This window comes from Parasteatoda tepidariorum, chromosome 8, assembly GCF_982258835.1.
Source record: "Parasteatoda tepidariorum strain Cologne lab strain chromosome 8, Ptep-v5.0, whole genome shotgun sequence".
Lineage (NCBI taxonomy): Eukaryota > Metazoa > Arthropoda > Arachnida > Araneae > Theridiidae > Parasteatoda > Parasteatoda tepidariorum.
In genome coordinates, this window is record NC_141762.1 from 92,709,855 (window position 1) to 92,736,306 (window position 26,452).

The 26,452-nt window shown below is 29.7% G+C and overlaps 2 protein-coding genes across 2 annotated transcripts; both read left to right on the plus strand.

The window, feature by feature from the left end:
- The first annotated feature begins 1,286 nt into the window (after positions 1-1,286).
- On the plus strand, positions 1,287-25,880 carry bys (Bystin). Its single transcript, XM_043048507.3, has 9 exons — positions 1,287-1,515; positions 10,173-10,258; positions 12,629-12,749; positions 13,815-13,947; positions 15,328-15,565; positions 19,428-19,506; positions 22,089-22,154; positions 23,415-23,635; positions 25,605-25,880. The coding sequence occupies exons 1-9, from the start codon at positions 1,384-1,386 to the stop codon at positions 25,819-25,821; spliced, it is 1,293 nt and encodes a 430-aa protein (XP_042904441.2). The 5' UTR covers positions 1,287-1,383; the 3' UTR covers positions 25,822-25,880.
- Trmt6 (tRNA methyltransferase 6 non-catalytic subunit) lies at positions 1,522-2,921 on the plus strand. Its single transcript, XM_016069724.3, has one exon. It carries the CDS (start codon positions 1,600-1,602, stop codon positions 2,818-2,820), a length of 1,221 nt encoding a protein of 406 aa, XP_015925210.3. The 5' UTR covers positions 1,522-1,599; the 3' UTR covers positions 2,821-2,921.
- Positions 25,881-26,452: the final 572 nt, after the last annotated feature.

Here is a 26,452-nt window from a genome sequence, read left to right on the forward strand (position 1 = left end):
TAATTGTTATTTAGTCAGTTGGTAGGCCCGACCTTTATATAATAAACCCTTGAATCTTCTCTATTTCACTTTATTAGCCAAACCTACACCAAGTATTAATTGTAATTTATGTTGTTACTGTTTAATATTTTTATTACCTGCCCTGAAGTGCACAAAAAAGAGCTTAAGTAGCTTAGCATTTTTAAAGTATTTGTATATTTCATATTTTTATTTGATAAAACCTAATCAGTTTACATAGAAGTGGGGCCCCAATTTTTAATTTGCCCCAGGGCCCTTGGTTACCTAGCTACGCCACTGATTAAAGGTACTTTTTCTATTGCAAACCGATACTTCCAATTTGTTTATTTTATACATGTGCTAATTTCTATACTACTATTAATGTCTGATAATTTCTTTTTATGTTGTTTAATACCTTACTATGTGTTGTATATTGTGGGTAAGTTTCATAAAATTCCATGTGTAATTTCTTGAGTTATCGCGATTTTTGTGAATTTTCCTTAATTTATGATAACCAGTGTATATAAATATTATGAAAGGGGAAAATATCGAATTTTATTCCATTACAACTGAAAAGAGCAGGAGAGGTAAAGATGAGGGTCAAGAGATGGAACCGGCCGCATGTAACCTACCATTGCACCTACAGTTTGTAAAGAGAGATTTTGAGCGTGCGGATTGGTTTTCTTGGCAAAGCTTTTTGTTACGTCTTTTTGCTCCTCCCCATAATTATTTCTCTGTAATTTGTTCATAAATTGTAAATCAATCATAAATCAGTTCTAGTATATTTTTGTCATATTAATTTTAAGACAAATGTTAAAGTTTTGTGCAGAAAATAAAATAGCCTCATCAATGGTCTTTTAATAACAACACATTTATTGAAATCTAAGAACATGGAAGACTCCGCAAGCTTGCTATGCTCTGTAACCTGCAAGATGTGGCCCAAAAAATGACTGACAGTGATATTTTACACAAAAATAGCCAAATTAGGGAAAATACTCAAAACGCGGCAAACCTTACAATTTATTTATGTTGGGATATTAATTTTCTTAAATTTATTTTAGACTCACAATCAGTTAGAATTTATAAATTGCGGGGAACTCTTATGAATAGTAAAATTACGCTCAAAATTAAACATGAATCACATCAAAAAACTTCGTATTTAACTTGCTCACACATCACCTCACACCGGAAGTTCTCCTGATTTTTTCCGGTCTTAGGAAGCCTGATTTTTTACATTCAATCAACCTATCTTTAACAGATTTTGAAATATGTTGTAACTGTATTCGTGACTTCGTATTTCAATCACATCAACACCAACGTAACCGTGTCCGTAACTTCCTATCTAATGTTTATGTAATTTAATTTTGAATTAAAATTTAATTAAAAATGGGTAAAATTAAAAAAAAAATTGAAAAAGCGAGTCGCCAAGAAGCTCTAGACCAGCAAATAATCGGATCGCGTTATGCCAAGCCATCTACCAGAATAAAACAACGAATTCGCCGAGATGAAGACGAGGAGGTAAGTAAATCGGCCATTATTGCCACCACACGTGGTTTAGTTGATCTCTGTGCCTGGTATGGTTAATTTGTAAATAATCTAAAAATGACTTCTATTAGTAGCGAGAGTGAGTTAATTAAGAAAGGGGATTTTGTCATTCTTAAAACTGACTGTATTTTGCGATTGGTGCATTTAGATAAAAAAAAGCCACAGTTTTTAATGAAACGAAAAATTAACTTATGTGCCGCTATCGGTCATCCTTTCGGTTCTTTCTTTGAAATTAAACAGAACGGTGATTTGATAAAAGTTTCGAATTCGGAAGCCTTAAAATCCGTCCGCATAGATGTTATTTCACCCGAAGAAACGAAGGACAATCGATCTTTGTTTGACAACGGCAATAATCAGAAATTGACGACGGACGATATTGAGACCTTCAAGGCTTCTGGCATGTCTGGACAAGAAGTCGTGCAAAAAATTGTCGAAAACAGTACTTCGTTTCACGAGAAGACTGTTTTTGCGAAAGAGAAATATCTGAAGAAGAAGGAAAAGAAATACTTGAAATATATCAAAGTATTGAAGCCAAATGTTCGCTTGCTTGCTGACATGTATAACACCCAAGCTCCTTTGAAAATAAGTAACTTGAGAATGGATTCCCTCTCGCAGATGATAACTTTTTGTAATGTTATGTCTGGTGGTAAATATATGGTGATTGAGAATGTGATGGATTTGTTAGTCACTGCTGTTATCGATAAACTGGGTGTTGAGGGTTTTGCTGTCCAACTGCACATGAAACCTTTTTCTATTCAGCCAAACCCTCAAGTTGTGCAAGCTTTGAGCATTACTGAAGAACAACTTCAAGCAATACATTTCAACATTGATCTAAAATCTGCAATATCGCTCTTAGAAGACGACGTGGAAGACATGATTGTGGACTATTCGGATAACGGTTCGCTCGGTGTGTCTCAGGTCACAGAGAAGGCGCAAAAGAAGAAGAAACACATCGATGATGCGAAAGCAATCTTAAGACAAAAAAATATGGATGGACTCTTAGTTGCAGTGAAAAACCACCCAGCTAATGTGCTGTCCTTGCTAGACTTTTTATCAGATTCACGACCATTTGCGATATTTTCTATGTACCAAGAGCCTTTGGTAGACTGTTATGTGAAACTTAAAGCAAGAGGTGATATAATTCTGCTAAACATTTCTGATACTTGGTTACGGAAGTTTCAGGTCATGCCCGAGAGGACTCATCCCTGTTATACGATGCGTGGGCACGGCGGATTCCTCTTGACGGGGTTAAAAGTTGCGTTAAAGCCAAAAACTTAACAATGGATATGAATTAGTGGATCTATAAGTTTTTGATTTTGTTAAACATTCATTGTATAGATGTATTATGTCATATGACAATAAAGTTGAATGATTATTAATTTGGTGATTATTAATTTAACTATCTTATTTAATATGTATATAGATTTTGCATTAGTTAACAATTGTTTCTAGCTAAGATGGTTGAGTTTTTCTTGTCCAAGAATCAATCTCTTCCAGAATTCTGGGGGTACAAGGACAAAAATAACAAAACTATAATGATATATACGATTGTTATTGTTAAAGAATAAATCAAATTCTGTGTAGTACCAAAAAATTAAAAGTTTCTCGCATCTACTTTTTTGAAGAAAAAAAAACATTTTCTGATTATCTATAATATTAATTTTAAAATTTATATTCTTTGCAATCCCGATTTTACGTTTTCCATCTGACGTTTTGCGCTTTCCATGGGAAAATGTAAAATAGAGGCAACAAAGTATGAGTATATTTTTCAAAAATTGATATCTAATTGTTTTGTTCATCGCTTTGGTGTATGAAGGAGTGACACGCCACCAATTTAATACCCGGTAACTCAGGGATCTGTCCTGGCCAAATTTACTACTGTTTACGGTACCTTCACAAATTCAACTGTAGGAAAAACAGTAGTTTCATAAAATACATTTTCTTAAAATTTTATTTTTGTATCCCGACAGAAATGATAAATCCATATTTTTTTGTTGGTTTTTTAATTTTTACAAATTATGTCTAAATTTTCACAAAATAGGTACCTCTCAGAAAAACCTAGACAGACCCCTGTAACTACCCCTAAAATTTGGTGTATTCCGCACACTTCTCAAAGATATCAATTTTATCCAAAAATAATATACCTGATAGCTATCTCCACTCTCATTGTTTGGCATATTTCTTATAAATAAATATAATATAATTTTTAGAAATTGAAAAAAAAAATTTTTTTTAATTTATTCTTTTACAATTAAAAATATTAAATTAACATAAAAGATTCAAGTGACATTCTTGGTTTAAAAACTTGTTTGCTCTGTGTTTAGATAAAAAAAAAAAATTTCAGTCAGGTTTGCTTGTGAAATGAAATAGATTTAGTTAAGTGCATTGCAAAAATTTTCTTGTTTTTGCTACTGCTTGTTGGGGGGGATAGGGCACAATGGTCCACTTTTGCATTAAATTTTTTTTTAGCAAAATTAACAATACGCTATGCTTGAAAAATAATCAAACATTTTTTAAATCTTCCTTATCGTGCCTAATGTGCAATAAATGCAATGCATCATTGTTTTTGAAAAAATTTTATTGTGAGCAGTTACGAAACTGTCATCTATGCCCCACTTACGTGGTACAGTGGACCAATCTTTCTCGTGGGTCTGTCCATACATTTTGTGAAATCCTGTTTTTGTGAAAAAACTACTTATAATTTGTGAATATAAAATAAGCGTTAAATCACATTCTTTCAACTAGGGTCCTGCTTTTGTGAATTTGTGCAAATGGGACCCTGTTATTGCAAAAAACCTTTTCAATAAGTTTTTAAATTGTAAATGGATACAAGATTATGCTCAATAATTACTGCTACTAAATTAGAGATGCAACATGCTAATATTTGGTATTTAGCCTATACTGCTCAACACAGAATATTCGTTTCGGATGAATAATTTTTTACATAAAATATTATAAATTTAAGAATTGTTTAAGTTTATTTAATGTGTAAAACATTAACAGTGATACATAACTAATTTGTGTTATTTAAAATTTGTCAATTGAAATTATTGGAAATGTGAGTGATTTTGTTTCCATTATTCGTCCGAAATGAATAGTTCTGTGTTGAGCAGTATAGGCTAAATACCAAATATTTGTATGTTACATTTCTAATTTTGTAGTAGCAATTGTTGAGCAGAATCTTGTATCTATTTACAATTTACAGACTTCTTGAAAAGGTTTTTTTCAATAACAGGACCCTATTTGCACAAAAGCGGGACCCTGGTTGAAAGAATGTGACTTAACACTTATTTTATATTCACAAATTATGTGTAGTTTTTTCACAATTTTACAAAAACAGACCTTTTACAAAATGTCTAGCCAGACCCCTGGCTATATAATATTAAAGAATACTAAAAGTTATGTACTAATGAATTGTCATTATTTATATCTATAATAATTTATCATGCTTTTTTTATTCATTTGTTAATATATAATTCTAATAATAGTTAAATTTAGATAATTGTTTTTAAAATTTATTATTTTAAAAAATTTATTTTATTATAAGATTGAAATTTTTAATTAATTATTTTATAGTATTAATACTTCACATTATATTTGTATATGCAGTATTCTCCCTAAGCATTTTTAAAAGGTCAGGCTGCCCCGCATGCACTTTAATCCCTATTAATGCGCCCTTATTGTAAAAAGTAACCTGTCATCCCTTAGAAAGATTGCCTTTTCATTTATTTTTGCAAGAATAGATTGCTTTCTTAACCACTTGTGTCAATGAGAAATCCATTTCTGATTTAATTTGTTATTGATAATTATTTAGCTTTAATTTTTAATTTCATTCCTTCATTTTAGTACATTTTTTCTTATGTTGTCTAATTATATAGATAGATAAAATTCTTCGGACTCGAAAATAATCATGTCTTTTTGCGAGGGGGATATATTAATGAATTTTCTAGTGATTTTAAGTTTTACCATTTAATTTGTTTAAGAAAATACTTTTTTATTTAAAAATGTTTATTTTCTCCTAATTTTCAGTTTAAAATGTAAAAAAAAAAAAAAAAAAAAACCTTTGAAGTTGTTTATTGGTTAATCCCTTTTTGTTTAGTTTACTTTTCCCCTTTTTTAAGAAAATTTTTTGCCCTTAATTATTTTTCAAAAGCTTCAAATTTTTTTTATAATTTTGATAATGAGTGAGAATTACTTTATGAAATATACACGTAAAATATTATAAAAGGGTTGTTTAAAAATTGAAAATCGAATTCAGTTATTATATAATATAACATATTTTGATAAATTTTAACAGTGATAAGTTAGTGCCCTATCAAAACTCAAAGTGCCCTTTCCTACGAGTAACCGTGCTTTTTTATTCCGAGGGAGGACTCTATATCAGGGGTCTGTCCAGACATTTTGTGAAAGGTCCGTTTTTCGTGAAATTGTGAAAAAATTACTCACATTCTTTCAACCAGGGTCCGCTTTTATGAATTTGTGCAAATAGGGTCTGTTATTGCAAAAAAAAACTTTTTCAAGGAGTTTTTAAATTGCAAAGACATACAAGATTATGCTCAACACTGTAAAATTATAATTAATAAAATTAAATTTTAAAAAATAAACAACAATTGCTGCTTCTAAATTAGAGATGCAACATACAAATATTTGGTATTTAGCCTATACTGCTGAACGCAGAATATTAATTTCGGACGAATAATGGAAGAATCATCTGCCGAAGACAAAACTTAATTCGTTTACATCCATATTTCTTGTTTTCTGCCCTGGAAAGGGTTTATTCGATTAACAAAATAATAATGAAGATAAACAAATTTGTGAAGGGTCCGATTAAAAGAAAAATCATTTTGTGAAGGGTCCGTTTTTAAGTTAAAATATTTTGTGAAGGGTCCGTTTTTATGAAAAGACATTTTGTGAAAGGTCCGTTAACGGACCCAAATTTCTTCTAAACAGACCCCTGTATATGTTTACATTATTTTTATGTATTCAAAAATTTTCCTTGTTTAAAAAACATATGGCAATTTGTGTATTTATTAGTTCAAATTCTTCGCATTTATGAGAGGGATCTTAAATTTAATTTAATACATTAAAATTTTTGGGAAGTTTTGATTTAAAGAAAGCTTTGTTGTGAAGAAATATTAAACTCTGAGAATTTTCTGCAATCCTACATGAGTATTTCTAATGAATGAGCATGAATGTTTCTAATAAATCAGTCCCGCAGTGGACTGATTGTTAAGACACGGTTCCCATCAGATCACCGAAGTCAGGCATCACTGGCTATGGTCAGTGTGCGGGTGGGTAACCACTTGGATCAGTCTGCGTAGGAACCGAGGGTGTGCTGTATTGGTCCTCGTTAAACTGTTCTACCATAAAGTGCTCGACTTCGCGTGCAGGTGGTCGGGCTACCGAAGCGGGGGTGCCATTCCCTCTGCAGAGGATCAAAATTGTGATGGCATGTCTTCGGATCATCCTCAGGGGTGCTTCCCAGACCGTCGCCAATAGCTCATCGTACAGCTCTAGTGCGACGTAAATTAACTACAACAACTACAACTTCTAATAAATCATGTCTATAATATATTCCTTGATAAAAACTAATTATAATTTGCAGAAAACACATACATGTTTGTTTAAATGAGTTAATAATTTTTTCAATCAATCAATTCAAGAGTTTAATTAAGTTAGAGATTTTTTTCTTTACCATGCCGATTTTCCCAACATATTATGCAAAAGCGCACTTTTCACATTGTTCTATTTAGCGTTTTCCCCGTTGCAGAATCGCGTCGACACAGCGACATTGTCGCAGAATGTTGCTGAGTTCTTGCAGAAAGAATTTTCTGTTAGGAAGTAAGGAATTTTGGTTTTCTTTTCTGCAGAAATTTTTTTTTCTCGAAAATTATAATTAAAAGATGCTTTTTTAGCACATCAGAGAGGAAAGAAATGTTCCTGATTTTTCTATTCTAATTTAAGAATGAAAAATGTTGAATAATAAAGAAAGAAATTTCTTTTCTGCAGAAATGTTTAACAATTTTTTTCCCTCCAGAAATCATTCTTTTGATACCTTATTTTGCGCCAATATTCTTGTTAATCCACGCTCTATGTTCATGTTTTTAAGCGAAACAAATCCCGATGTTTTTTATACAATTTAATTATACTCGAAACTGAAATCAATTATTTACTTTTACTGTGACGATTTCACCGTTTTTCGGCTTTTTATTACATGTGCTATGCTACTGAATTCCATAGGATTTTTAAAATTCCTGTTATTTTTTAGTCAATATTATTTCTACACGTAAAATTTAAATTGCGCTATTAAATAATCTCTTTTTGGCGCTCTCACTTTATGCCGATACTACCACAAATCCATGTAGTGTTAAGATTGTATTTTCGGCAGTTTATTGATATTGATTTTCCCGTGAGTTTTAAGTATCCCGATATATTTCTGACAATATGGGGAACTCGAATCGTGCTTATGAATATTTAAAACAATGATTCTATCGTTTTTCTTTTTTTTTGGGGGGGGGTAATGTATTTCACACAGTCTTTAAAATCCTATATTTTAAATACGATATTATTTATTACAACATCCGAATCTCGAAACGAAACAAGCATTTAGTAACACCCCCCCCCCCTTTGAAGAGTCTGATCAGCGTGATTTCGCCGTCGATCTTGTTTTCAGCAGTCACTGCTACGGATTACAAGATTTTTAATTTTTTTTTGATGAGATGATGTTTTACGAAAAAGGAAATAATTAGTGTGTTTTCGTCGTACAAAATGGGAGAATCTCGCCATTGTATTAGAATAATATATATATAAAAAAAACATTACATATTCATTTAAAAATTAAATACGATTTTTATTTTATTCAATTTTTTTTTTCATTGTGAATGCAACGTTTCTGTTACTTCAAATTCAATTAGTAACATGCATACTTGTTATTATTAAAAGCATCTTGCAGAAAGATATTAGTGCTAGAGAGGTTTGTCGCAGAAATCCCAAGAAAATTCTGCCACAGGGAGCGTTTTCACAATTCATTCAATCATAATCTATTTCAGCCTCCCTTCGGTCTGTAGTGTATGAAAGCGCCAATCATTTTACATGTTTGATGAAATACTTGGGAGTACACATGTGCGTCTACTGAGCTGGATTTGGTGAGATTCTTGCACTCTCCTGTGCAACTCTGCTGCTTTTTGCAAGATATTCTGAATTTCAGGCATCGTTTTCGACCGCCTAATATTGAACCTAAAAACCTCTTCATCTTTTTATAATAGATAATATAATCTAGAAAAGAGTTCTTTGACAGAAACTGATTATTTTATCATGATCATGTAATGTCTTTGAAAATTATTTTATGTGTTGTTAATGTATTGAGTAATGAAAATAAAAAAAAAGAGTTCTTTGACAGAAACTGGTTATTTTATCATGATTATGTAATGTCTTTGAAAATTATTTTATGTGTTGTTAATGTATAGAGTAATGTATAACATAATTGATTGATCACATGTGATTTTATGTGTATAGTAATTTATAAGTTATACATATATACATGCTTATTAATTATATAATGTATACCCTGTGGCAGAATTGCGATCACATAGCGACATTGTTGCAGAACATTACAGAATTTTTGCAGAAAGAATTTTCATCTGAGAAGGGGAAATTTTTGCTTTTCTTTTCTACAAAATTTTTCGAATAATGTTTTTTTTTTAAAGATTTTTTTTTTTTTCGCATCAGAGAGGAAAGGAATATGCGTGATGTTTCTATTCTCATTTCAGATTTATTTTTTTTTGAAAAAATCTGTTATGACTGGCTTCAGCTAGAATTTCAAATAAATATGAAATAAAAAATTCAGAAACCATAAAAGTTTAAAAGATAGTTTTCTTTAGAAATGATGTTCTTTCTTTCTTTTAATAACACCATGTTTTTAATACACCTAATTGAATATCTCTTTTTTAAAGAATCTTATTCACATGATTTCGTTGTCGGTATTTATTTTCAGAGTTTCTGCACAGATTTTATGATTTTTAATTTATCTACAAATTTTAATTTATTATCGTCTAGTACCAATTTTAATTTGTGTAATGATTTACAAAATTCAAATGAAGAAATTATCAGTGCATTTTTCCTCCTATAAAATTCAAGAATATCGCCTGTATAATATTAGAATTTAAAAAATATTACTTTTACAATTAAAAATTTTTTATACATTTTCATTTTTTACTTTCTTTTGTAAACAAATTGTTTCTGTTACTCTAAATTAGTAATTGTTATAATTAAAAGTATCATAAAGCAAAATATTAGTGCTAGGGAAGCAGGATACCCAAAAAGATTCTGCCACATGGTTTACATAATGTATTAATATGATTATATTTAATTATATAAATACATGCTTCATGCTTATAATAGCTAATAATTAATCCATTCACCAAAATTTTGGAAATTTGACCATAGTCAAAAAGTCTGTTGTGAAGAGGTTTTGACTGTTAAAATCAGTAAAACAGAGGTTTTGATTGTAAACTGCCAAAAAAAACTTGCCAAGCCTGCTATCATTCCACCCAGATAAGATAGTTTTCTCAAAAGCATTTTGTTCATTTTTAGGATAACCTAATTGTTTCCTTTTTTTACTTTTCATTTAGTTTGTTGATAGTAAGCTAACCCATAAGATTTTGGAACAAGCTAGAAAACAACAAGAAGATTTAGAGGAAGAAGTAGGTTTAAGCCTGTAAGTTATAGAAAAACTTTTTCTTACTTATTTACTTTAGTCTGAAATATATCTTATTTCTATGAAAAAAGAAATTTCCATGCTGCTTTTAAGATTGATAATAATCTTTAGTCAAACCTTATACTTAAGGGTCATTCCATAGTGATTGTAGTTTGTCTAAGCTAAGAACTCCTCCCACCACAAAGTCTGAGGCCGCCTGGCGCTATGGAAATAAGAACGGCACGTTTTAAGGGAGAGTAGCTTCACTCTGGGGACTAACACAATAGACTGAAGAAAGAGGTTCCCTTTCTCCGACCTGAGCCGAAACCACTACAAAACAAGGACCCTGCACCCCTTCTTGAAATTTAGTCATACCTCTTTTCCATAGTTCCAGACGAATGTCTGGAGGAGTTCTTAATATAGACAAACTATAATTAACTTTCAGAGTTAATTTTACAAACCTTTTCACTTCAAACTGAAAAATAATTTTAAAAAATGTTTGTGGATTTACTGTGTGTATTATATATATAAAATTTCTACCAAGAGCTTAAACCAAAATTACCATTAAGAGATGTTTTTTTTTTAAAAAATGATGCTGATATAAGGCAATTTTTTCTGAAAGTTAAGCAGACATTTAAAATTGGCTGCTCAGTGTTGCCACTCTGCATAAAAACCTTGAAAATACAGAGAATTTAAAAATTTCATTAAATAAAAGGGAAAATGCTGGGGATTTTGAGTTTTTCCTTACAAACTGGGAAAATGCAGGGAATATTGTTTCTTATTTTCGTCTCTTAAAAGATGGACGTTAAGTGTGTTTTCGTTGTAGGTACTCCAAATATTATGTCCGTATGAAGTTCAAGGGGAAATCAAAAATTAGTTCACCTTAACGAGGTTCGACTGTGATAGCGCAGTGGTTAAGGCGCTAAGCTTTGTTTGATCCTCAGTAGCACTTAGAAACCCACCCAGCTTCTGATTAATTAGTGCCATGTTACTTAGTCTAATATTAATCTTGTTTTGAGCAGGGTGTAAATGATTTTAATCAAATGATTATAATCATTGATTAAAATCATGATTTAAATCAAATGATTTTTTTAAAAAAATCACTGATTTTAATCAAAAGTCATGAATATGGCAATTAAAAGAAATGCAGAAGATATGCTTTTAATGTTAAAACCCATTTCTGTAGCATTAGATAAAATGCAAAAAGATAATTGTAGTTTATCAAATGTTGTCAACATCTGGAAAAATTTAAAGGAAACTCTGAAAGATTCTAATAATAATTGCTGCAAAAAATTTTTTACTAAACGGTATGAACAAGCGTTAACACCAGCTCATTTCCTAGCTTACCTCTTGGATCCTAATTCTGAAGTACAATGTTTAACACTAAATGAAAAAGATCAAGCTGTAAACTTTGTTAAAGAAAAGTATGGAGAAACCTCCTTATTAAGTATTTTGCTAAAATTCATTGTACGCTCTCCTCCGTTTAATGGAACTTTGTTTGATAAAGAATCTCTAGAATCTTTAAACATCTTGGAATGGTGGAAATCAATTGCGCTTCTAAAGAACTGTGTAGGTCAAAAAGAGTTTGATGCAATACAGTTGTTATGTACTGCAAAAGGAACAACTGCAGGGATAGAGAGGATGTTTTCCACTTTTGGACTTGTACATACTAAACTACGGAATCAATTGGGTGTAGAAAAGGCAGCCAAATTAGTCCTTATGTTTAAATCTTTAAATAAAACTAATTAAATGATTGTTTAAATAATTTGATATAGTAGATGTAGAATTAATAATTATCACATATTGTTTGATAAACAATTTCTTTCTTGATTTGTAGTTTGAAATCAATTTGTTATTGTTTATTTCTTATTTCACCTTTTGCTTTTAAATTATTAAGAAATATTTTTTTGATAATGGTTAGTAATGTTTATTTCCAATGTATACCATAAGTAACAATAGTAATACAATACAACTTTAAATCTATGGTACACAAAATTGATTATATTCCATAGAATTGAAATTATAAAAAAAATCATGATTAAAATCAAAAAAATCCGATTAAAATCAAAAAAATCCGATTTTTTTGATTTTTTAAAAAAAATCATGATTTTTATACACCCTGGTTTTGAGGTGGCAGGTGCAAACCTACAAATAATGAGGGTAATGTGAAAGAACTAGAATTATAAACCTTGTATAAGAACATTTTATAACTATTCTTCAAATTTCAATTAAAGTTGTAATCAGTTTATATGCTATAAAAAGTTTAAAATTTGCTTCATATAAAATATCTTGTTCTAATTTTTACTCATTTTTTCCTTGAAATTAAATGTGTAAAAGTAAAGTGCACTTTATATTTCTAATTTACCAAAATGTTAATATTTTTATATTTAGGCCACATTCATCTGCTGCAATATCTGCATTGCTCAGCGGCTGTGATTCATTAGAAGAGACACAGAAAAATGGTTTTGCAGTTAGTTCGAGTGCTGACGGATTTAAAGAAGTTGAAAAAATTGTAGGATACTTTCTGCTATCAAATTTCTGAAATTTTTGTGTGCTTAACATTTTGTTTTCGAGTTCAGCTAGTCTATTTACAAGATTCTGAAAATTAACTGCTTCCCTTACCATTTTTTTTTTTAAATGCAAAAAAATCAGCATTTTTTAAAATTTTATTAATAAATACAAGGAAATAAAATATTGTACACAGGTTTTAAGTTGAAATTTAAAAATTTTTTTAAGCATAAACATTTTATAATTTGTCGTCAGTTTACTATCCTAAATTATCTTGGGCATATGAAAAAAGTTAAATATTATTCTTTTTATATGTCCTAATAATCTGAAAAATCATCTGCAGTACTTTCACTCGCCAACGCTATTATTTTACTCTTTTTTTATGTAAATCCATCAACCATCGTTTATACAATTGTACAAAACTTTCTGCAATCCCAAAAATAGCACAACTCCCAAACAAATGTTGGCAAACCTCCAATCACAGAAAATTATTATTATTTTTTGTTTTGCTTCCGGCCTAATAAAAACATGATAAAACAAAACATATTGATGAATTCTGCTATGCTCGAGTTAACTTGGGATACTCAGGAGTCTACCCAGGCCAAATTTACCACTGTTTAGCTGTACCTTCGCAAATTCAACTTTAGGAAAAACGGGGGCTTCGCAAACTACTTTTAAAAAAGCAATTCTGACATTCTTAGTTTTATTTTTGTATCCCGTAAGAAACAAATTCATGTTTTTGTGTTGATTTTTTTATTTAATTTTTACAAATGTCTAAATTTTCTCAAAATAGGTACCTCTCAAAAAAACCTAGACAGACCCCTGATAATAAATATTTGCAATATATACATACCCGAGTTTACTCGGAAATTTGATTTTACCAACATAACATTTCTAGTATCGTACTAGTACATAGAACATAACATTTCTAGTATCTTTAATGTCAATCATAACTGGGAAATATTGCATTTTTTCTATTTTGATATAAGTATTTAACTTGATTCATGTTTTTTTTTTTTTTGATAAATCTATTTTTTGTCGAGATAACTTATTATGTAATGATTAATAGGAAATCAGTCAGGAAGATGAGAAAGCACTTGAAATGTTCATGCCACATGATCCATCTAAAAGAGCTGCACTTGCTGACATAATGAAAGAGAAACTGACTGAGAAACAAACTGAAATGAGCACCATTTTCCCAGGCAACTCAAATTCTTTACTATATTTATTTTAATATGCTTATATTTTATACCAGAGTTCTAAAAATCTCACTTCTTTTACATGCTCTGTCAGACATGTTTGTTGACATAGTATATGCCAAAATGGAATTGCTTACATACCAAAAGTTTTTTTTTTCTTTGCGTGTTGAACCAAAATGACATTATCGACACATTTCCGTTGACAATTTCATTTTAGAAGAAAGCTAAAAAAAAATTCTGCTAGGGGGGCCCTATGAAATCATATTCTCGATGACTGGTTCCCCCTCTTTTTTTTTTTAAGGCAGTTGCGTCAAGTATAGGGTCCAAGTTGTTTTGAAGAAGAAAGGAATATTTTGAAGTGAAACGGAGTTGAGTATTCAACTTGTGGGGTCTCAAAACCTGAGTCGAAAAAAAAAATTGAAAGATTCTGCCCTCAAAATATTTCAGAGGAGCTTTTTTTTTTTTTTTTTTCTTCCTTTGCAAATATAAAGGAAGGTCATTAGATAATGATTGATTCTTTAGTAGTGAAATGGCGTAATAATATTTTTAGTTATGGATAAAGTAAAAGTAGTGGAAAATAGTTTTTTTTTTTATGAAGGGAAAAGAGAAAGAAAAACAGTGTTAAATATTATATTATGCTTGTAAGTGGGAATGAAGTGCTTTTCTGAATTTTTTAGTTTATTTTAAAAATACAATTTTCTGTAATCATTGTGTATAAATTATTACTGTATTAAAGCATTATTTAATTTTAGTGTTTTCAAGATAAAATGTTTTAATCAAAATGAACTGAATCCTTATTGTTTTTTATGATATGAATCCTTATCTTAAACATATAAACTGGACTTAAAAAACTTTTTGTAACTGACCAATAAATAAGGATAGATTAAAAAGAAAAGAACATTAGAGAGTTTCTCAACAGATTGTGCTATTGCCAGTGCTGCAGTATGTTGAGTATTTATAATTTAAGTAATTATAAATAATGGTTCAAAAAATCTTCTTCACATTCAGATTTATAAACATATTTTATTTTTTACTTTGCTAAATGAAAGTGCTTATATTATTTCCAATTTTGAATTTCTCTTTTTGACTTACATGATTATGCACGATGAAGCGAAATTTCACTCGTAGCCCAAAAAATCTCGCTAGTAAAATTTCCTTTCTTTTATTTCTCCAATAATTGTAGGTATGAAGTGAAGAGCAAAGATGCTTTAAAGACATTTCAGGAGAATTAATTTAGCATTGAAATGAGAGAAGAAATTTTTTTTTGCATAATTTTATATTACTGCCTTTACGTTTTAGTTTATAACAATGCAAGTGTTGAAGTGTTTATTAAGGTGTTGTGTTGAAGTGTTAATTAAAATTCATGTTATTGCCATGTTTTAGATTCATCAAATTTGTTTAGAGAAGCAAATCCAGAAATGATAACTGTGTTCAGAGATTGTGCTAAGTTACTATCGTTATATCGTGCTGGGCCTTTGCCAAAGCCAATCAAAGCCCTACCGCAGTTTGCAAACTGGGAGCAGCTTCTTAATCTCACGGAGCCAGATAAGTGGACTGCTGCAGCTATGATGGAATTAACAAGGATATTTTCTTCAAATTTGTCTGCAAAAATGGCTCAAAGGTTAGTTCTTTTTTTCAGGGGTTATTTTAGGAGAAATTTGGGTCGCTTGAACGACTAATTAAACGTTTTTAAAAAAAAGTTAATCCTTGATCTATCATATCCAAGTCTTTTGTTTTATCATACATATCCTCTTGTTTTAACAATCCTCATGCAAATGTTATTTTATTATGTTAAAAATACCTGCTTAGATCGCTTTTGAAACTAGCATATCCCCATGTCTCAAAGCTTTGAACAAATAAAGAATTTTCTGTATTCATGTAAACTTACATAAAAAGAATCAGAAACCTGTTACAATTGTTGAAATTTTATTGTTTGGCTGTAGAACTAAGGAGACTGTTCAAAGCAAAATTTCCAAATATTTTTAATAAATATATGTCTATATCTTTTTTTCCTTTTGAAGGGTAATTATTTTGGAATTTACTTTATTACTTTTCAAGTCATTGTTTGATATTTTATGTTAACTTGCATTTGTCGTCCTTTTGTGTCTATTCGCAATAAATGATCATGGTTATACTGTACTGTTAAAATGGACTGTTTATTCTGAAGAAGCAGCTAGTATTTATGATTTTCTCAAAATAAAATACAATTTTCTCGTAATATGTAGATTTTTCACGATTTTGCTGAGAATGACCTTTTTCTTAAGGTTTGAAATAACCACTGACTTTTTTGAATATTGTCCTGTTACACCTGCTGATTGATGCAATGTTTTCAGCTCAGAGTTTTCTAATTTAGGTTGGAATGTCAAACCATTGGCTATTGGAAATACAGCTTGGTTATGGTAGGATGGTGTGTTAAACTTGCTGGGAGCTATCCATTAGCAGTAGTCTTTATATACCTTACATTTTTTTAAAATTTGCATTGATTGAAAAAAAAAATGAAAGCTTCAATTTGTACTTAAATATTTTGGTAGCAACTATAGTCATTTTTATCAGTCATCGTCTCAAGGATTTATCAACCTAATATATTTTTTAAAATTAAATGCTACTAATTTTTTGAAGTAATTCAAAACTGAAAATTGCAAATCTAATAAAAAAATTTTTTTAAATGTTCCCCTTTCTAAGAAAATGAAATTATTGAGAAAAACTTTTAATCATTTGTATAAAAGTTTAATTTAAATAACAATGCAAAAAATGCAATTTTTGTAGAGTTGTAAAAAAAACTCAATTGAAAAGTTAAACCCAGATTATTTGATATCCAGATATCCCCTTTTGACACATGTTGTATCATTATTGCAACTTGTGTTACCCAATTATTGATTCATTTTTGTACCTTGTGTCATTAAACCCTGCATTTAATTCAATTCAATCCAATTACTGATAGGAAGACTAATCATTTTTCATGTTTGATGAACTACTTCCTGGGCAGCATGTGCGTTTACTGAGCTGGATTCAATGGGGAGAGTTCTTGCACCTAATGTGCAACTCTGCTGCATTTTGCAAGACAATCTCAAGCTTCATTTTCTGTCCTGAAATTGATCAGAAAAGTCTTTTGAATTTTTGCTGATCACGGGGACTAATGGGGAACCACATAAGGCCAATTTTTTCTCCTAATAGCAAAAGATAATTTATTTTTCTTGTTAATTTCATTGGTGAATTATAATTGAGTATGATCAATAATATTAATCTTGTTAATGTATATTGAACATACTTTTATAAATAACTTTTGTTCAAATTTAAAACATATATTCAATAACATTTTAAATAATAGTTTTAGTAATTATAAATTTGAATTAAATTTTTTTACATGAATAAATAATCTAATTATTAATTTAAGAAATAGAATGAGACACTCAATATTGAATGTATTTAAAAGTGTGTCCATTTTTTTTATGGTGGCTAATATAATCAAAAAAGATTTCTTTAGAAACTAGTTATTTTACCATGATCATATAAAGTCTTTAGAAATTAATTTTAATTTGGTTAATATATTTATGAAAAACTTACAGGGAAGAAAATTTTGTTTTTGTTAGCATATCCTAATTGTGATATTTTTTTAGGTGCTTAAAAATATTTGAGTGCTTAAAAGGTGCTTATATTTTGTTGAAAAATTTCACTGTAATAGTCAAGTGATATAGTTAAGCATCTTGCAAAGACCCCTCTGTTATGCAAAAAAATTGTCAATGTTTCTTTTTCCATGATATTCCATTGTTATTTATAATAGAAAAGTAAAACTCAAGTGAGGGTTTTATTTGCCTTTATATTAGTCACTAATTGCTTTGAATAGTTTTACTCAGAGTTTAATTTTATATACTCATAAAATTGATTTAGAAGAGGTCCCTCGAATATTCGACAATTTCTATGTTTTGTGAATTAATTATAAGAAGTTTTTTAATTGTTTCATTATCAATTGAATTGGAGTAAACTTTTTAGTTACTGGATGTTGCCAAAATAACAAGCATTCCGTAGGTAAAAATCCTCATTATTTAAGTTATGTGTCTCATAATAATATAGTAAAAAATATTATTTTATAAAAAGAAAACGTTTGCAAACCCATTGCAATATTTGCAAGCTGTTGGTTTTAGGTAATGATCCCTATCCCAGTTACTTTGCAAAGTGAACAGACTTTTTAAACTTCACAGAGAGTTTTCCTGGTAATTGCCAGACATTACTTGCGCTATTTTTTTTTTTCTTCATCAATTTACCATTTGTTCCATATCTTATATAATATTTAACTTAAATTGCTCTTATTTTTCTTTGAAATTAGTTTTGAACTTTACTGATTAAAAAATTTAAAATTATAAAAACTGTTAAACATGCATGTGTTTTATAGAATTGTTTTACAATAAATATATATGTATTAAATGGCGGGCAACATAAGTCTGTATCCCATTGGCCTCAAAAATGCCAGAATTGCTATTCTCTTATCCTTACCCACCTGTGGCTAAACCACGGTGGTGGAGTAGCATCGCACACATCATACAACCACAAACCCGTTTATAGGGCAGGTTACATTCGCACAATCACACAGAAGAGAGGACCTAGAACTCACAGAGAGAGAAAGTTTCATCCATGCCTACAGTGGGATTCGAACCCACAACCATTGGCCCCGTAGTCCAATACAGTAACCACTAGACCAGTGATCAATATAGTATGTATATAGAAAAAAATTTCCCTGCACATTTTGAAAATATCAACTGTTCTTATCCATGGTGCTTAACGTTTTTAAAAAGTTCTTAAAGGTGCTTATTTTCATTTTTTAAAAGCCCTTAAAGGTGGTTTTTTTAATTGTGTGTTTTTAAAAAGTGCTTAATTTTCCCTTTTCGAAAATGAGATTTTTTTTTCTTTACTGTGTCGATTTTCCCCACGTGTTATGCAAAAGCGTTGCATTGTTCTAATGAACGTTTTTACAATTCATTCAACCACAGTCTATTTCAGCCTACCGTCGGCCCATATCGTATGAAAGCGCCGATCATTTTACGTGTTTGATGAAATACTTAAGAGTCCGCATGTGCGTCTACCGAGCTGCATTCGAAGAGATGATTACACTCTCCTGTGCAACTCTGCTGTATTTTACAAGATATTCTCAATTTCCGGCTTCATTTTCCACCCTCTCAAATTGAAACGAAAAAATCTCTCCATCTTTTTATGGTGGCTAGTGTAATCAAGAAAAGAGTTCTTTCTCAGAAACTAGTTATTTTATCATGATCATATAAAGTATTATTTTGCATATTGTTAATGTATATGGTGCTTAAAAATATTTTTTGAGTGCTTGAAAGGTCCTTATATTTTGTTGAGAGATTTGGCTACACACTCTATTATCCTACTGCTATAATAATGAATTGAGAGAAAAAAAATTAATCAGAATATAAATTTTTTTTTCATAGAAAAAAAAATATATGCTTTAATCTTATTTTTCTTTTCAGGTTTTACAACAAACTTCTACTTCCTCGGTTGCGTGATGATATTTCTGAATACAAAAAACTCAATGATCATTTGTATAAGGTAACTAAATCTTTTTAATGTTTGATGTTTTGTTTAATTTCTATTTATAATTGCATGTTTGTAAATTGTCTAATTTAGTTTGCCGTAAACTTTCTTCATTCCTTTAGTGAAATTGCCAATGAATTGTGCTCAAAAAATTGGTAACATAATTAATAATATTAGACCAAAAAATATCTTACTCAATTCATGCCTCTGTGTTCTTAAATATGACATTACGTTCGTATGTGACACGAATTAGATGGTTAGAATTTTATGCAGATGCAGTCTGATAGTGAATGCAAATTTAAGATTAAATACTGCCACGTCAAAAGCAAAAATCTGCCCCTTTCCCAACAAGAAAACTTATGCTTTTTGGTATGTGCCATCAGCGTATTTTATCAACTGCTTTAACATTTCTTTAAAAATGTTAACTGCTTTTTTTTCCCCATAAACATTCGTACAAAATTCCCCCCTCAATCCTTCAATTTTGCCTTCATCTGAGATTCTATATAGAAAAGGATTTTTTGTTCCTGAAGCATATAGATGGCTGCACTTTTTTAGAATTTTTACTCATTGCTGTTTTTTGCTTTATTTTTCAAAAGGGGTCAGCACTTGATTTATTTTGAGCGTTTTCTCAATGATTTCACAATTTATATTTTATTTTGATTTGGTTATTCTAACTGTAACTTTATCTTTATTTATTTTTCTTATTTGTGGGTGTTTCATTATTAAATCTTACTCTTTGTACTTTTGAATTGTGTTTGTTAGTGATTAATTTTTCATTGCATTTACATTTCAATTTTTCTAATTGTTTTTTCTTATTTCTTTATCCATTATGGAGCCTCGGGGCACAGTCAGTTTTTGGCTTTGGCATTACCACTGACGACAGAAAGGCTTAATCGTTTGATAATATGTGTTATGTTTAATATTTAAATTTAATTATTGCACTGTGTTAATTTTAATACCTTGAATACTTAACTTTTCATTATTTTACTTTTATTAATTGGGTGAATCAATTTTCTACCTATAATTTTTGTCGCGATTATGCACAATTATGTTCAGATTCGTTTTTATTATCTGCTTAAAGCAAATTGCACATAGGCGATTTGTATGGACACAATTTGCATTGAATTCAGTTTTAGTTCTTGCTCACCTACATTACTACTCATTACATTGTTTTTCAATTTTATTATTCATATTGATTGATTTATGTTTATTTTAGAATTCATATTGATCCTTTATACGAAACTTGCATCTCAATTTACCCAAACTTTACTTCTCACATTGTGCTTTTTGCTTCCTTTCAATTTTTATTCTTATGACTTGAAAATCGCACATGGCAATCTGTAAATTTATAAATTACAAATCATGATTTTTATTTGCACTAATTAAAAAATTGCAATACTTGTTTATTGAATTTGAAAGCACACATTGCAATTTGTATTGGCACAGTATTAAAATCGCACATTGTTCTATATTTCATAGCATTGGTGATATAAAAAAAGTAGGGTTTGTGTCAAACTTAATTATTTTCTAACATATTTATCACATATAAATTCAAGGTTCAGACAGATAATGATCACAAAAATTAAGAATACATTTTAAAAAAATTCTATCATTTTCGAAAAGCTATTTATATGTATTCATTTTATTGCTCAATAATGGTCCTTAAGTATGTTAAAAATTATTAAATGTAGGTATTTTTATTACTTAGAATGATATGGCTTTTAATTTGGATGCTTTTTGTTCATTGTTACTTTAAGAAGTTCTTGAAATTCTATTTTAAAAATACAGCGAACTCTTGCTACTACGATAACTAATACATACAACAATAACTACCTTTATTGCGATAATGTTTCGTGGTCCCGGTGAACTTTCGTATGAATTAATGTCATGCTCCTCTCAATATTACTATATTCTCTGAAGCAATAAACCCCTGAAAAACTTTTTTTTTTTTTTTTTTTTTTTTTTTTTTTTTTTTTTAAATTTCAAACTTATTTTCTCCATTTCTTATTGGTTTTTAAATAATGTAAAAAATCTTATTTTATCATCTTTTGCCATTTTTTCCCATCTTTTTTTTTACTGCAGAAGACTCACTGCTGATCACCCCAAGAGCTTCCATTCTTAGAATTTCCTTCCTTATCTCTTAAAAAGTCATAGATGTAACATTCATATCTAATTTCATTCATGTTGAAAGCTGATCCTGAGTCACAAATGACCACAAGCGTCACATTTGCACCTGAATATGATTTTTTTTCTGTAGAGGGTGGGTGGTGCACCATTCACAAACAAATATATTTTTCGTGCTTTGGACTTTTTCATACTTTGTTGGTTGAATAAGAATGAATAGGGCGTCTTAGGCGAATTTAGGGCGTCCGAAACCCCAACCCTGTCTAAAGAGTGTAGACTGCATTAAACTTTTTTACTGCAATTTTATTTTTGCTGTCACTACAAAAAATCTGAATAAGAACAGGCCAAATTATCTCAATTTTTTTCTTGTTTGGTGGTTATAATGAATGATTCTTTATAAAACTAAATGCATTGCAACTACTTAAGATTCAAACTGTTGATACCTTGCCTAAATTTTTTATTTCTTTTATTAGGCACTGATACAGGCACTCTTCAAGCCTTCTGCATTCTACAAAGGAATAATAATACCTCTATGTGAAGTAAGTAATCTTAAGTTAGTGTCATCAATAAATTGTATATGCTGCATAAAAACTAAAACATTTTTAATTAAAACTAAAGTTGTATTATTAAGATTCGTATTTAAATTTGCAGGTAATTTTGTAATTTATAAAATTTTACCGTATTTTATAAATTATAAAAAATTGTGACACATATATTGAATTTAGTGTGTTTAAGTGCAAGGGTCTGTCCAGGTTCAATTTTACTACCGTTTAGCTGTACCTTCAAAAATTCAAATTTAGGAGAAACGGTAGTTTCACAAACTACTTTTAAAAAAGCAATTCTGCATTCTTCCCCCCACCCCACACACACACCTCTTAAAATTTTGGATACAATTTTAAGCCCAAAATATAGCAAAATTATTTTTGAATATATGGGGAAAAATATATTGAAATTTACCAGTCGTAAATGATTTCTATTTGTAGTGACAATTTTTGAAAATATTTTCTTACTTTACCATATTTTTGTGTTGATTTTTTTTTAATTTTCTCAAATTATGTCAAAATTTTCCCAAGTAGTTACCTCTAAAAAAAACCTAGACAGTCCCTTTTATTGTTTATGTTCTGAAAAACAGTGTTCTACTGTTTCTTATGTTTTCATCTAATGTTAAATAAGTATACAATTTGAATGATGAAATGCAAAAATCATATTCTAACAATTATAAAAGCATAGATATAAAAAATACAGCCAAAGAAGCAGGACTCTTAGTTGTCCTTATATTGATTGGAGAAAAAACTATCCTTAATTTTTAAAAATTTCTGCCAATATTCTGAGTTTTTGATTTTTCCAAGTTTATGTTGAAGTTAACAAAACAGAAGTAAAAGCAATTTAAGAAATTATTTAGAAAAGCACATGCAGCAAGTGTGGTGTAAGTATATTTTTTACCATTTTTACCTAGTTTTTAAAATTTCGATCTTTTAAATGAGCTTTTGTATTATGACACACGAAATATTTAACTCAAATGTGTTGTAAATCAAATTAAAATTTTTGTGGTGATTGCTGAAAACTAACTTTATAAGAATAGTATTTGTGACAAAACTGTTAAAACATGAAGATAAGGAAATAGTGAAACAAGGTTTGATTGTATTTAACTTATTGTCACTTTATGCATTTCTAATAAAATTTCAGGCTTAAATACATACTTTTAAAAGTCTACGCAAATTATGCATTATTTGATGTTAAGCAATATTTTAAAATTACTTTTCCATTTATGTTGATATTTTCCTTTTTTTTTCTTTTAGTTTAAAGATCCAGATATCCCTTGTTCTCAGTACGAAGCTAAAATTATTGGAAGTGTGATAGCAAAGCACTCCATTCCTATTCTTGATTCTGGTGCCGCCATACTGGTTCTTTCGCAGATGGATTACACTGGAGCAGCTTGTTACTTTTTGAAAATTCTTGTGGAAAAAAAATATGCCTTACCATTCAAAGTAATCGGAGCTGTTGTCCAGTACTTCATGAAGTAAGAAAGCAAATTTAATCATTAAAGAAATATGCATTGCATTGGGAAGTTAACCCTTTATTAAGATATTATTTTCTAGTATTCATATGTGAAAATGTTTTTGTGATCAAGATTGATTCATATAAAGATATTTAGCTAGTTTTTCATGTAAAACTAATTTAATTTTTAGAACCTTTTATTTTTGTGAGATGATGGGTGGGTTTTCAAACATTTTACCTACTGTAAAGTTGCCTTGAGTTATAAATACCTCAATTTATAAATGTGTTCATAACTGAAAATAAACATGGTGAGAAATTATTAAATGAACAAACGCGCAAAAGAAAATAGCTCTTTACCCTAGAGCAGTGTTTCCCAAAGTGTGGCACACGTACCCTCAAGGGTACAGGAACAGTTTAACGATAGTATGCATTCTTATACGAAATATCTTGCAACAAATTAAAATTTAAAACAATCTTATTTAAAAATAAAGCTAGCCGTGAAAATTTACGGTTATGTATTTTTCTATTGGCTATTTTTTGCAAAGTTAACAGTTAATAATTAATAGTGTCAACAGCCAGTTGTGATTTTTAGCTTTTGTGCAATTTTTTTTATTAGCGGTACACAGCAATACGAAAAATTTTGAAAAGGTACACAATAGTCATAAGTTTGGGAAACACTGCCCTACACTAACATTTACTGTTAACCACATTTATCTTTTTGTGTGTGTGTATTTTCTGAATTATCAGCAAAATGCAAATCGGCAAAGGCGGTAGCAGTCGTGGATACAAACCTGGGTTGCCCCTCCACAAGGAGAATAGGAAAAACCTGAAAAATACAGGGAATTTAAAAATCACCTAAAATAACAGGGAATTTTATTTCTTATTCTTCGTCTTTTAAAAAGCGATGACCTCTCAAAGCACATTCTATGGGATATTTAGGGATGATATTTCTGCTATTCTTTAGCATTATTTGTATTAAGTTGGTTAAGCTGTTCCTTATTTCTTTAAGTTTTTCCATCAATTAAAACTAGCATAGCTAGACTTACTTAATGAAGCATTGTTAGTAATCAGTTAAAAGCATTTTTTTTTAAAATTTTCAGCTCTTTTTTAAATTAATTAAAAAAAACATTTTAACTAACTTTTTTTTAAAAATTACTTGTCTCTTACTATTAAAAATGTGTTAACATAATAAACATTTCTAGTTCATTTAATGTCGATCATTAACCGAAAATATTGTAGACCATATAGTTATTTATATATAGTTATTAAAGTGATACAGTTTATGTATTCTGATACCAATAAAAAAATTCCTTATATGAAAAAATATTTAGTATAGTATGCAGCAGTTATAGTGAGATTTATGTTACAGTAGGGAACCGATTATCCGGAACGATCGGGACCATCGCTATTCTGGATAACTGATTTTTCAATTTTTTTAATCGCTACAAAAAGCCGCTTTTTTTTATTTTTAAACCCAACTAAAAAAAAATAAATAAAATAAAAAATTTGGAAATGATCTTAAAAAGAAGAAAAAACAATGAAGACTATGATACACTAATGATTATTTCCAAAATGATGGTAAGGTAAACATCTTTCAAAAAAGAAAGAAAAAACAATTTTTTTTTTTTTTTTTTTTAAATTATCCAATTTTGTTCCGGTTTTCTGATTTCCAGACAACGGGTTCTGTACTGTATTTCGTAAAGTCTACTGGATTTTTTCCTATCCATGTTGGCAGATATGCTGATTTGAGTGTTTACCCTGGTAACTAACTTAAGACTGTGTGGATATCCGCAGCAATTATCGCTGATAAGGCAATTGAAAAACTGCATGTGTAAAATTAAATCTGCGCTAATCGCCTCTAATTTATAGCCATCCTCTCTCTCTTTTGTAAAGTTTGCAGTATGAAATGTCTTACAATTTCAAAAGTACCCTTTAAGTTTCAATTCTTTAGATTTAATTTACTTTAATGTTAATTACTGTGTTTTACTTAGGTTTGAAAAGGATGAAAGAACATTTCCAAAACAGTGGCATGAGTGCTTACTTTCATTTGTCAAGATTTACAAGAATGATCTATCATCTGACCAGCAAACAGATCTTCTGCGACTCATTGGAATCCATTCCCACGATTGGTTCACTGCTGAGATTCATAAGGAATTATTAACTAGAAAAAATCAAACATCAGAGCAGTCTGTTATTATGAGCGAATGAATGTAAATAATGTATACTTTAATATTATACTGTACATAAATAAAATACATATAAATGAACTTTGTTTGGATTTGTCCACCTACAAAGTAAGGGATTGTTGGCGAATATATTGAAGGAATTTTATTGTTTAATTGGATACATTTTCAGCCTTTCATCCCTTCAGTGGGTCGATAAATGAGTACCAAGCATGCTTGGGAACTAAACACTGGGGGCTCCACGTTCGGCTGATCACCTGACAGGAACATCTGCTCCTGCACCCCAGAGCCCAAGGTCAAAAAACTGAGATCAGGGTGCGTAGCGTTTGTAAAAAGTACTTAAAGGTATTTTTGCAGGGGTGAGATTTTTCCGCTTTTTTCACTTTAATCTCTAAAATATCAGCGGTTTTTTTTTTTTAATCAAAAACACCAATTTTCTAAAAGTTTCACTTTTTTTCATTATAAATATTGAGAGTTTTCTAAAAATTCAGTCCTTGAAGTAAAATAATTATATTTATTTCTGTTTTTCAAATCTAAACAGAAAATTTAAACTACATAGTTTCCAACCCTACTACATTTTTACTTATTTTAACTATTTTCTCCACTTTTATGTGCGGAAAATATCTTATAAGATTTTTCTCATTTTTAACCGCCAG